General features: G+C 46.5%; 1 protein-coding gene across 1 annotated transcript in view; it reads right to left on the bottom strand.

Moving 5' to 3' along the window:
- Positions 1–13,407, bottom strand: part of LOC147683832 (uncharacterized) — a 65,385-nt gene that overhangs the window by 18,246 nt on the left and 33,732 nt on the right. Inside the window, exon 2 of the mRNA XM_086944916.1 lies at positions 7,065–7,614. Coding sequence (XP_086801042.1) covers positions 7,065–7,614 — 550 coding nt within the window. The remainder of the gene's footprint in view (positions 1–7,064; positions 7,615–13,407) is intronic.

The following is a 13,407-nucleotide window of genomic DNA, read 5'->3' as shown; positions in this document are numbered from 1 at the left end:
TTCAGGAGGAACTGGACTTACAGTGGCGTCAGGTCTCAGGGTCTTTCAACGACCTGGTCGCAGTCACGGCCCACATGAGAAAAGGCTTGCTTTGGTGGGCGCAGCCAACTAATTTGGAGACGGGAACATCCTTCCTTGTTCACGCACCAGATCTCATGCTCACGACGGATGCCTCTCTGGAGGGGTGGGGCGCTCATCTCCATCAAAGGCAAATGGACTCCGCCCCAACGCAAGTGGCATATCAACAGGCTAGAGTTGATGGCGATCTTCCATGCGCTCAAATCATTCCTACCTGTAGTTCACGGGGAGTCAGTGCTTATCCAAACGGACAATACCACCAGCATGCTCTACGTGAACAAACAGGGAGGAACCAAGTCTTCACATCTGTCTCGCTTGGCCCAGTCGATCTGGGATTGGGCTCTTCAACATCAGATCACCTTGACAGCTGTCCATCTGCCGGGCGTGTCCAACATCCTAGCGCACTCTCTGAGCAGGTCCACATCCTCAACCCACGAATGGGAACTGCACCAACGGACTCTGGATCTTGTGTTCCACCGCTGGGGTCACCCGGCTCTAGACCTCTTTGCCACATCGGAGAATCGGAAATGCCCGTCTTACGCAAGTTGGCATCCCCACCCCGGGTCGTGCGGGAATGCCCTTTTGATCGATTGGTGCGATCTATTCGCTTACGCTTTTCCGCCGATTCCGCTAGTACCGCGGGTGCTGTGGAAGATGCGAAGACAGCCCTGCCACATCATATTGATCGCACCTCGTTGGCCCAGACAGGCATGGTTTTCGGAATTGCTTCTGCTGTCCCAGTGCAAGCCCATTCCTCTGCGACCCCGTCCAGACCTTCTAACAATGGACAGGGGCCAAGTGTGCCATCTGGACCCCTCCACGCTACAGTTGTCGGCATGGAACCTGAGTTCCTTGAATTCGCAAACTTGAACATATCTCAGGAATGCAGAGACATCCTTGCTCAAGCTAGGGCTCCGTCTACCATCAAAACTTACAAACTCAAGTGGAAGAGATTTTGTCATTGGTGCGTGGCAGCGAATGTCCATCCCATCCATTCCACTCCGGAGCAGCTTCTTCCATTCTTCTTAAGTCTCGCTCAGTCAGGACTTTCACATGCTACCCTAGAGTTTTCCTAGCTGTAATCTCTCGTTTTCGACACGATGGATCTTCTTCCCTCTGTTCATCCAGAATCATAAGGCAAATTTTCAAAGGGCTCTTCCGCAGGTTCCCACCTGTGCGGCGCCCTCCTCCATCTTGGCACCTCAATATTGTCCTATCTCAACTTATGAAGTCACCATTTGAGCCTATCCATAAGGCGGATATCAAATTCCTCACTTGGAAAGTTGCGCTGCTTTTGGCACTGACTTCCTCTCGTCACGTGAGCGACCTTCACACTTTTACTTTCAAGCCGCCTTATCTGCAGTTCAAACCTAATGGAGTGGCGCTTCGCACCAACCCCTCTTTCCTACCTAAAGTGCCTACGGAGTTCCTACGAACATTCTTTCCGGTCCCAAGCTCTCCGGCGGAACATCAAACGATGCCTTAAATTCTACATTGCCAGAACTGCCTCCTTCCGCAAGTCTGATCAACTGTTCGTTGCTTACGGACGACTGCGTAAGGGGCATCCAGTTTCCAAACCAACAATTGCCCATTGGCTTTCTTCAGCCATTACCTTCTGCCATTCACAAGCTGGCAAACCTTTGCAGTCTTCAGTGAGGGCTCATTCTACGAGGGCGCTGTCGTCATCCACCGCCTTGTTTGCCGGTGTGCCACTTCATCAGATTTGCCGTGCAGCGACATGGTCCAGCAGGCACACCTTCACCAAACATTACTGTTTGGATGCCATCAATGAAGCGGATGCCGCTGTGGGACAGGCAGTGCTTCGCCATCTTTTCCATTAAGGTGAGCCTCTGTTTCCCCCCTCCTTGCTCTTTTTGCTTGATTGCTATGATGTTTTACATGACTGTATAATTATTACTGTCTTGCATTTGCCATATGTGCCTAGCAATCTCAGGTTTCGGAGGTTACTGCTTTCTATTCTATTCAAGCACGTGAATCTATGAAAGACACCCCTAATACTGGAGAAGAACAATTGTTACTTACCTGTAAACAGGAGGTTCTCCAGTATTGGTGTCTTTCATAGATTCACATGCGACCCACCCTGCTCCCCTCGGAGGCTCTCTTCTCCTCATGTATTCTTGGTCACTTTGGTGCTACGAAAATCTGAGGTCTTGAGCTTCTGAGGAGAAGGTTCTAGAGGGTGCTGGCGCCTGATTGGCTGTAATTTGGACTAACATAATGACACTGATGTGTTGCAAATAGTTTTTCTTTTTACCATGCATTCCTATGTAGGAATCGTTTTTTGAGGTTTCTATTATGTTTTCCTCTTCTTTATCATGTATTATGTGTACATATATATATTTATATATATTTAGCATTATTGCTATTTTATTTACCGTGGGACTCCCACTTCGACGACTGGGAATATTCAAGCATGTGAATTTATGAACGACACCAATACTGGAGAACCACCTGTTTACAGGTAAGTAACAATTGTTCTTCCTCTCACATATTGACCCATAACAAGTTCAGCTAATTAGAGGAGGCAGCAGTGCCCAAGTGTCAGGAACCACCAAGGCTTCACTCCTGCCATCTGAGATCACTGCTGCGGCCCAGTAAGTTAAAAAAAGATTATGTTTGGTGCGTGCGCCTGTGCGTGCATGAGTGTATGCGTAATGAGTGAGTGCTTGCTGTGGATGGGTTTGTGTGTGCGCATGTGAATGGATGGGTGTGAGTGTGCGTGTGTGTGTGTGTGGTCCGGTAACCCCCCTGCCTTCTCGAATGTCTGGGCGCTACTGCTTACTGCACTGGTGCTTGTATTCAATTTGAGATACGTGGATGAACCAGAACTAGCAGGATTAAACCTTTAACTTGTAAGGTTCCTCTTCCATCTTATGAGCCCGGGTAGGCTTGACTTTGCAGTAGCTGACTGAACTCATTCCTGCCTAGTTATTTATGCTCAGTGGCTCTACTAGATTACCATGGTTGAGAAAGTGGTGGGCTTCATTCCCTTTGTTTATCCTGGTGTTTTGACACATCTGTCAAGCCATATAACACTATATGAGAGCAAAGCTGGCACTGAAGAAAGCTTGATCCTGGTGTATTTGTTTCTATGCGCAGAGAGATACCAGCTGTTCTGCTTCCTGCTGCTAGGTCTTAGTCCCCCTCACCCATGCTCCTCCTCCCAGTCTTTACTGAATAAGGTGGCTCCGACCCTGGACAGGTCGTGTCCTAAGCATTTTCTTTTGCTACCCATGTGACTTACCCTAGTCCCTGAATCATTGCTGGTTTACAGTTACTGGACTGATAGAGTGTGTCAAGCTAAGATGCAAAGTTTATTGTAATGGTTTCCTTTGTACATAAATGGCAGTGCTTGTAGCGTGCAGCACTTTTGAAATGCTTCGTGTGCAGAAGTGCCCAGTGCTCATTTACTGAACTGGCGTGGGAAGCTAGCTCGGCGTTTGCTGTTCGCCGCGTGGATCCTGGCTCTTAGCAGGACGTTAGCGATTCAGTAAGCGCTAGCAGAACTGTGCTGTGAATTTATTCAAGGCTTTTTCTGGTTCCAAAATGAGGAGAGAATTACAGGCCAGTACTGAACTGGGAAACATTGAACAGACATGCCTTTTAGATTACATTCAGGATGGTAACATTGAAGATGATAATTCCACTCATTTCAGAGGGAGATTGGCAAGACTGGATTTGGAAGATGCTTATTTCCATATTTGAATCCATCAAGACAGCCAACAATATCTCTGATATGTATTGGAGGAACAATACTCTCAGTTGAGAGCTCTTCCGTTCAGTGTGTCATCATCTCTCAAGATTTTCATGAAGGTTTTGGCCCTTTTTGTAGCATTATTGCAGTGCAAGGTATACAATATTTCCTTAACCTTGATGACTGGCTCATATCTGGTTCTTTTTTTTTAAAGACTAACGAGAATGTGGATTGGGAATTTAGTTGTCTACATATCCTGGGTTTATAATCAACCACCAGCAATCCAGTCTTGTTCCCACTCAACAGAAAAGGTTCATTGGAGTCCTTCTCAAAGTGGAACAAGGGAATTTATAATCCATAGCTTTCAGAGTGATCTAGATCACTTTCTTTCTCTTACTCAAGCTACCACCAGAGTGTGGCTCAAGTTCAACAACTGTTAGCAGCAACTATGGCCGAAGTACCTTGGGGTTGGCATCGCATCAGACATCTGTTGTTCCATCTTCTGCCATTTGTGGTTGGCTTCAACCAAGGACCATGAGAAGCTCACTCCAGTGTCCTCAGAGAGAGGTGAAACAAGACCTATTGTGGTGTCTGTACCTGTAAATTTACAAAAGAGAACTTTTTTGCAGTATCTGAATCTCTTAGTGATAATCACAGATGCCATTGCTTGTGGGTGAGTTGCAATTGTAGAGGGATGGACTAGAAGGGAAAATGGTCAATCACAGAGCACACTCAGGCATTGAATTGTCAGGAGCTAATGGGTATCTGTCATGCCCTGCATAGATCATCACAGTCATTCACTGTGAAAACCGACAACTGGGTAGTGAAAAGTTACATCAGCAGGCAGTGAGGGACAAAGGGCAGATCTCTCTCAAAGATTACAACAGCCATATTTTCATAGATGGGAGCCCATGTTAAATCTCTAAAACCAATGTATATTCCGGGGACAGAGAAAAGTCTACCTTCTTCAGTGATTTTGTTCCTGAGTGTACAGATGTTTCACTTGATGGGGAAGTTGTTTGGGGGTCCATGGTTGAACTTGTTTGCATCACCAACCAATTTTCAACTTCCACAGTTCTGCTCAGACACATGGTGTCAGGAAGCTTGGGCAGTGGATGCTCTGTCCATCTCTTGGCCAACTGGCATTCTTTATGCCTTTCGTCCAATTCACCTCCTCCCAAAGGAACTAAAGAAGATTTGAGGGGAGATGGAAGTGATTCTCTTAGCCCCATATCCGCTTCATAGCCTATGGTTTCCGGTGTTGAAGCAATTGGAGATTCAACCTATTTTTCACCTTCCTCTTAACCCATCTCCTCTTCAGTTCACAAACTTGCCACAAGAGCAGTTGCTAAATCTAAACCTGACACCTTGAAAATTGAGATGGTTGCCTTACCGCAAGACCTTTCGTCTCATGATGCGAAGCTGATGAGCATGAACATTGGATATCTTTGATTCAGTTGAATCTTTGTTTCCAATTGATCTTCCTTATCTTTACATGCAAATATGTTTCTCCTGCAGCAAAATAATCTGAGTTTGTATTAAATATTGAATTAAGCCTCTGCTTTTATAATAGCTAGCTAATCCATTACGTCAGATCCAAGATTTGAACACTGCTCATTGACCATTCTTCACCATTATGCACTCTTGCAGAGGTAGACATGCAGACCATCTTCTATCAACAACAGCTGCTTCACTCTGCCTTGCATAAGCAGACACTATATGAGTGCGATCGAGATGAGGGGTAGTCTCATGTGGATTCTATTGTTCTTTAATGGCTTGCTTTATAGTTGTGTTTGCCTAGCCCTACTTTGTTTACGGTACCCCTTTGCCCACCGGGACAGATTAAGTAAAGGGGAACACAGGGAGGCAATAGAAGATGTAATGAAGTTCTTGTTGAGATAAGGCAAATTTCAGGTAATTTGAGTTATACAAATGTTTATGTGTTAACTTATTGAAAAATGTATTGGGATTTGAGGAATAAATCAGCCTCAGAAATGATAAAATCTACGAGGTTTCAGCAAACACGTGTTTTGCCCCTTAGGTGGTGAGCAGACCTGGGCCTTTTTCAAAGCTGTATTGATTATACAGTCAGAAACCAATGTATCATTTACAAATAACAACAATATCCGAAATAGAAGAGTTTAGAAAAATAGTAAGGCACAAACAGTAGTAGGGAGGTGCAAACAAAGGAAAAACAGAACAAAATAAATAAACATTGTAAATACTTGGTAACAAAATTCTTCTATGTAAAGAAAGCAGGTGCTCCAACATTGTTAAATGAAACTCTCTATGAACCTAAGGAACAGATGCAGACTTAAGGATCCAGTCAAGTGTGGTTCCTATCAACCAATCGCACTCCTCAACATAAACTGTAAGATATTTACGAAGATCTTGACAATCTGCTTGATGTTTGTTATTGAGTGTGTAGCGGGTTCCACCTAACTGATTTTTTATGACGCAGGCAGTTGGCAAAACCAGATTTCACGCATGATCTAACAGAAGGTATTTCCTCTCCATAAGAGGGAGGGAGGGAGGGCATACTGTTTTTCTTAATGACGAGAAAGCCTTTTGTCATGGTGAACTAGGACTATCTATGGTTTGTATAGGAACCATTTGGTTCTTCAGGCCAAACTCAGGGTTATGCACAGGGTTTTTTATCCACTCAATAATAAATGGATTCAGAGGAGAAAAGATTTCAGTTAGCCATGTCACAAGGCAGGGGTGCTCACTATTCCCTTTACGTCTCGCTGTCTTCATTGAGCCATTCACTTTGAAAATGTACTTAGACCAACAGAATAATAATTGTTTTCTTATGCTGTGCTTTGGTTGCCTAAATAAAGGTAAATTCAAAAAAGGCTTACAAAAGGTTAGTCTAGTAAGGACATTGATATTCCCTAAAGCAACATTAGGAACAAGAGCATTCTCAACAAAAGAATTGGTAGAATGTAACACATTTCTTTCTCTGGTGACATGACTGAGTCATGCTAGGCAAGAATGGGAGATAATACTCAAGAAACAGATGCTCTGCATTGACCAAGGGGTTAGGATATACAGGAAAATTACAATCAAAGAAAGTCAATGTGCCATTACTCATCACCTAATGGTACCGCCCCTCTTCTTTTCCTGAAGTGTTAAAAAGGAGCATTCTTCATAAAACTTTTCTCTTACACTAAATGTATTAAAATGTGTTGCTAAAACGTCGTAAAAGAAATGAGAGTAAATTTGCAGAACATGTTTGAGTGAAGATCATTTCTCATGTTTTGTACATTACCTCCTCAGTTCCATTTTCTGCTGCTATATGAGTTGCAGTTTGTCCATCCTCATCACTGATGTTTACATCCAACTTTTTCCTCAATAGGTACTTTGTGGTTTGAAAACAGCCAGCCAGGACCGCCAAGTGGAGGAGTGTCTTCCCAGTACTGGTTTCTTCTTCTAACGAAACCCCAAATGATACAAGCAGGTCAAGTACATCTACGTGGTCGTTGATGACCGACCACTGCATTGCAGTCCATGTCTTATTGTCTTTAATAGTCAATGGGGCTTTGTATTGAAGTAATACCTTTACGGCAGATGTATGACCATTGGCCACAGCTATAAGCAGGACTGATTCTCCAGAAGATGTGAGCATATCTATTGAAGCGCCATTTTGTAAGAGATACTCCATGGTTTCTGTATGCCCATTCAGTGCAGCTCTGTGTAGCGGGCAGTAGCTGCAGACATCTCTCATATTGACCGATGCCCCTTTTTGGATAAGAAATTTCACCAAGGGTAGATTCCCACAGCTGGCTGCACAATGAAGAGGTGACCATCCTCTGCTGTCTCTGTCAACAATTCAGAAGACAAAACTAAGAATAATTATTTGAGACATTATTGTTGGAAAGCTGGTAGTGCACCATCCTCTCACTCCCCTTCATATAACAGCCCTTCTTCTAGGTGCCCACACTTTGGAATTTCCTACAGCCCCCTTACAATGAATTTTTCCATTGCGTTTCAAAACAGAACACAATCCCCTGTTTTAAATGTAACCCCACCCATTTTACTGGCCAATAAGAAGGCTGTACCTCATCTCCACCTCCTGTTAATACTAAGTTTCGTGATGCATGGTCGGACTGCCTATCCAAGCGACTGGGATGGTGGAGCCTAGGACTGTGTTGATGAAGGCTTGGATTTAGAGTAAGAGTACTGTTAGACCCGGGATGTCTGGTTGGCTGAGGTAGGTACCTTAGGCCAAGTAGGGACCCACGTTCCAAAGTCAGGGAAAGGAAGGTCACCTTTTTAGATAGCCCCGCTCACCCCCTCGGTAGCTTGGCACGAGCAGCCAGGCTTATCTTCAAGGCAAATGTGTAAAGTATTCGCAACCACGCTCGAAATAACCCAATGATGACACCACAAATAGACTCCACACGAGTTTTATAAAACAAGTACAAATTGATGTAAAAAGATATACGATAAGACCTCACAATATAAAACCAACATATGAGGTTGTGTAATATTTCTCCTGGCCGGTTGTTAGGCCAGCCAGGCCTTGTAAGTTCTGGAGATGTCAATGAGCAATTCTAAACATTCTCCTGTACTTCTAACCACATGTCATACAGTTCATAAAGCTAGAATCAGGTACTTTTGCAATGTAAAAATACTGTAATGCATAACATAGCAATCAGACACTCTGCAGTGAAAAGAATGCAATGTGTAATGCAACAATCAGGCACTTTGCAAGGTAAAACAATGCAATGCGTAATCCAACCACCAGATAAGTTGTTCTGAAATAATAAGGCAATGTGTATACACTAATCAGGTAATTCATTATGGAGGAATATGCAATGCGCAATACGCCTATCAGGTAGTTCATAATGCAGGAACAAGGCAATGCGTCATACGACAATCAAGTAGCTTGTTATATAGAAATGTTGCAATGTGTAATAAGTCAGTCAGGTACTCCGCTCTCAGAAATGGAATACTACGTTGTACACTCAGGCCCCAATCACCGGGCCTTAGGCGGTCCCTCCGCCTCCTCTTCTGACCTTCAGTCAGCCTCTCACAGTTGCCCCAACACAGTACGATGTAATTCCAAAGTACAGCTTCGGACTGGGCCCCTGTACCGCCACTCCCTTTGGCAATACAGGCCGTGACATGAGCCGAAGCAGAAGCTCGCACTGCCAGCATGAGACAGAGGCCGAGAGCGTCTCCCTCTGAGTCCGCGTCCCACCCCAGTAGTCGACACACGTTACCTGGGGGGCGCGAGCCCACTCTCCTCTCATTGTCCAGAGGCTGGGCCTCCAAGCAGATTTTTGAAATGGCAACGGCAGCTCGGGCAGGCAACACAGCTCCTCTGGGACTGCCGGTCCGGGCCGCTTCACTTACGAAGATCTCAGGCTGCCACAAAGCACACCCACACAGTGTCGCTGAGTCTTCCTTCACTCCGGGTGCAAGATCACTGGATACTCCACATACAGGTCTCAGGCTGCACGAAGATCACACGCACAGCGTTGCTGAGACTCCCTTTACTCCAGTGCACACGATAACAGTGAATCCTCATGAAAGTCTAACTGTGCACAATGCACCTGCACAGACATCGGCGATGAGACTCACGTGGATTCCGTGCACACGATAACAAGGCAAATCCTCACAAAGGGTGCACATTCACAACGCACACGCTCACAGCATTGATGAGATTCACTTGGAAGTCCCTAATGACAAACACATGTTCACTGATTGCCCAGCGCTAAGCTCCTTTTGGGTAAAAGTAAGTCAGATTCTTGCAGAAATTGTTAGTCAAGAAATCAAGGTAAGCTACACCTTGATATTATTTAGTGTCAATAGGGGGCTTAACCCCTAGATGCAGAGGTAGCAGACCTCCTTGATATTTTTCCTCATCCGCAAGAAGAGAACTATGTATAAAGTGGGTTACTGCTGACTTCCCAACAGTAGCAGAATGGCTAAGGTCAGTTAATTATATCTGTGGCCTACAGTTATGCTGTAAAAAGGCCACAAATTATAAAATGTGGAGCTCTTTTCCAACCTGGCAGGCCAAAAGCGGAATGTCCAATGATTACACCATAGACCCCTGCTGAGACCGAGGTTGGGCCGGTCGCTCCTAGGTAACTGAGCAGGGTAGAGAGACATTCAGTAGATGACCAGACCAGGCATGGAGGTAGAGGCGCTTGCAGCCACGGACTACAGGGTGGTGATATGAGGACAAAAAAAAGAAACATAAACTATGATAATGTTTCTTTTCTCCTTGTACTGTACGTGAGAACTAGGGAACCAAGCAAAGCATTTTAGAAAGTGCCTCTGGCCTGTCACCCTAACTCAGCTCTGATATAGAGCAACCTGAAATGAAGTTAAAGGAAATCAAGAAAATCCAGACACATAGAAATGTATTTATTATTAGTTCAATACAGCATATATATATATATATATATATATATATATAGGGAGAGAGGCCACGCCCACTTTGAGGCCACGCCCACCCGCCGCCCACGTTATATAAACGCTGCCTTCAGCGCCACTCACTAGAATCTCGTAAGCTCCTGAGGCGGAAGCCGGGAGACTAGCAAGCATTTTTAAAAATTGTATATCTGTGTCACGCCTAATTCTCTATGTTTTTAAAATTATCACTCACCCGTCTACCACCACTGGAGCGGGCCCAGAAGCGCCGAAACCGCGACCCCTTCGCTGCAACTCTAACCCAGCAAACAAACTTTGCTGCCGCCATTCACGGCGAGGGAGAGAGGCCACGCCCACTTTGAGGCCACGCCCACCCGCCGCCCACGTTATATAAACACTGCCTTCAGCGCCACTCACTAGAATCTCGTAAGCTCCTGAGGCGGAAGCCGGGAGACTAGCAAGCATTTTTAAAAATTGTATATCTGTGTCACGCCTAATTCTCTGTGTTTTTAAAATTATCACTCACCCGTCTACCACCACTGGAGCGGGCCCAGAAGCGCCGAAACAGCGACCCCTTCGCTGCAACTCTAACCCAGCAAACAAACTTTGCTGCCGCCATTCACGGCGAGGGAGAGAGGCCACGCTCACTTTGAGGCCACGCCCACCCGCCGCCCACGTTATATAAACGCTGCCTTCAGCGCCACTCACTAGAATCTCGTAAGCTCCTGAGGCGGAAGCCGGGAGACTAGCAAGCATTTTTAAAAATTGTATATCTGTGTCACGCCTAATTCTCTGTGTTTTTAAAATTATCACTCACCCGTCTACCACCACTGGAGTGGGCCCAGAAGCGCCGAAACAGCGACCCCTTCGCTGCAACTCTAACCCAGCAAACAAACTTTGCTGCCGCCATTCACGGCGAGGGAGAGAGGCCATGCCCACCCGCCGCCCACGTTATATAAACGCTGCCTTCAGCGCCACTCACTAGAATCTCGTAAGCTTCTGAGGCGGAAGCCGGGAGACTAGCAAGCATTTTTAAAAATTGTATATCTGTGTCACGCCTAATTCTCTGTGTTTTTAAAATTATCACTCACCCGTCTACCACCACTGGAGCGGGCCCAGAAGCGCCGAAACAGCGACCCCTTCGCTGCAACTCTAACCCAGCAAACAAACTTTGCTGCCGCCATTCACGGCGAGGGAGAGAGGCCACGCCCACTTTGAGGCCACGCCCACCCGCCCCTTTCCTACACATTAAAGATGTGCAATTACCGGACGCGCAGCGGACGGGCGCAGCGGGCGCGCCGTCAGCGCGCCGAAGGCGCGCCAAAGGCAAGCCCGTCTGGGCCCGTCCGGGCCCAGACGGCCCTAGGACCTGACACTATGCCCGATTCACAGCCCCTCCTATCCTACCCCCCGGACACCCTCCGTCTCTGGAATACAAAGAAAAATCCGCACTGCGAATTCATCCTGAAGGACGACACCCCGTTCACAGGATGTCCCCTCTGCAACACCCCTGAAACCACGAAATTTAACTGCATGCTTCGACTGGGCCTATTGAACTGCAGGTCGCTAGTAAAGCACTCGCACGAGATAAACCTCCTCACCCTAACCCTTTCGCTAGACGCCCTATTTCTGACCGAAACATGGCTGACCCCCAACAACAGCTCAGACTTGGTCAATGCAACCCCCCCCCGGCTACCAAATCTGCTGCCTTAACAGACCAGTTGGAAGAGGTGGCGGGCTCGCCATTCTCTATAAAGACCATCTTAGCTGCAGGATCAACGACGGTACGGTCAAGGACTGTGAAAATTGTAATTTCACCCTTCAGGTCTCCCCTACCACCTCACTATCGGGTCTTCTGGTATACCGACCACCAGGCTCAATAGGGGACTTCTCAAACACTCTGATGGATCACATCCTCTTAAAAACAATAGCAACGCCCAACTTTCTTCTCCTAGGGGATTTGAACCTACACTTCCTAGATCCGGCAGACCACACTGCCGCGAATCTTCTAGCAGACCTCGCGTCAGCTGACCTCCAGCTCCTGAACTCGAAACCCACTCACGAGAAAGGTCATCTCCTAGACCCAGTTTTCACCAACATCAGGAATTTACAAACCCAAGACCCCTCCCCCCTTCCATGGACTGACCACTTTCTGGTCCCGATGCACTGGTCCTATCAGCCCGCCTCGGTCCCCAAACAGAAAACCAGGATTTTAACTCGACGCTGGTACAAGTTAAGTCCAGAAAAATGGGAAGCGAAGCTCAGGGATTCCGACGGCCCCCTCTCAACTGACCCTAACACCGCTGATAGAGAATTTAACAGCTGGCTCACCAACCCCCTAGACAGCCTCATTCCATTAACATGCTCTCTTAAACATGTAAAGAGGATCAATCATGCTCCCTGGTACACCCCGGCCTTGAACATTCTTAGGAAAGAGTGCAAAAAGACGGAACGAACATGGAGAAAAAATAAAACAGCAACGGACAAAAACGCCTATCAAACTGCCATGAAGGCATATAAACAAGCCCTCCACAGCGCTAAAAGCTCTTTCTTTGAGGTAAGAATACAAAATTCCTCGTGCTCTGCTAAAGAGACTTTTTCCATACTTAAAGAGCTTCTCCATGTCCCAGCCCCCCGCAGACACCCTTGGACTCTAAAGCAGCCGAGGAGAAATGCGTTAACCTGGCCAACTTCTTCGACAATAAAATCAAGAAAATCCTTTCCTCCCTACCTGCTACTAATCAGGCCACCTCTGGAGTTGCAAAGGATTGTACCCTCACGTCAGGGAATCCCACGGACAAACCCGAATCCCCTTGTTTAACAGCATTCGGACCAGTCACAGAAGAAGAAGTGGCAACCACGAAAAGTGGAGCCCCCAGCGACTCAGTCCCCGTACGGTTCACGAAAAACATAGCCCGAACCATCACAGCTAGACTCACGGCCCTCATTAACACCTCTTTTGCCCAAGGAGAAGTCCCACAAAGCTGGAAGGAGGCCGTTGTTAAAGGTCTGCTGAACAAGCCGTCACTAGACCCCACGGACTTATCCAATTATCGACCCATCTCGCTCCTCCCCTGGATAGGTAAGGTCGCGGAGAAGCTCGCAAACAAAAAACTGTCCCACTTCCTGGAAGCAAACCACCGCCTAAAGAACTCCCAAACAGGTTTTAGACCAGGTCAGGGCACAGACACCGCCCTCCTGGCGGCAGTAGAAAAAGCGAGGGAAAT

The sequence above is a fragment of the Lissotriton vulgaris genome, chromosome 11, assembly GCF_964263255.1.
Source record: "Lissotriton vulgaris chromosome 11, aLisVul1.2, whole genome shotgun sequence".
Taxonomy (NCBI): Eukaryota; Metazoa; Chordata; class Amphibia; order Caudata; family Salamandridae; genus Lissotriton; species Lissotriton vulgaris.
This window is presented reverse-complemented; position numbering and strand designations above follow the sequence as displayed.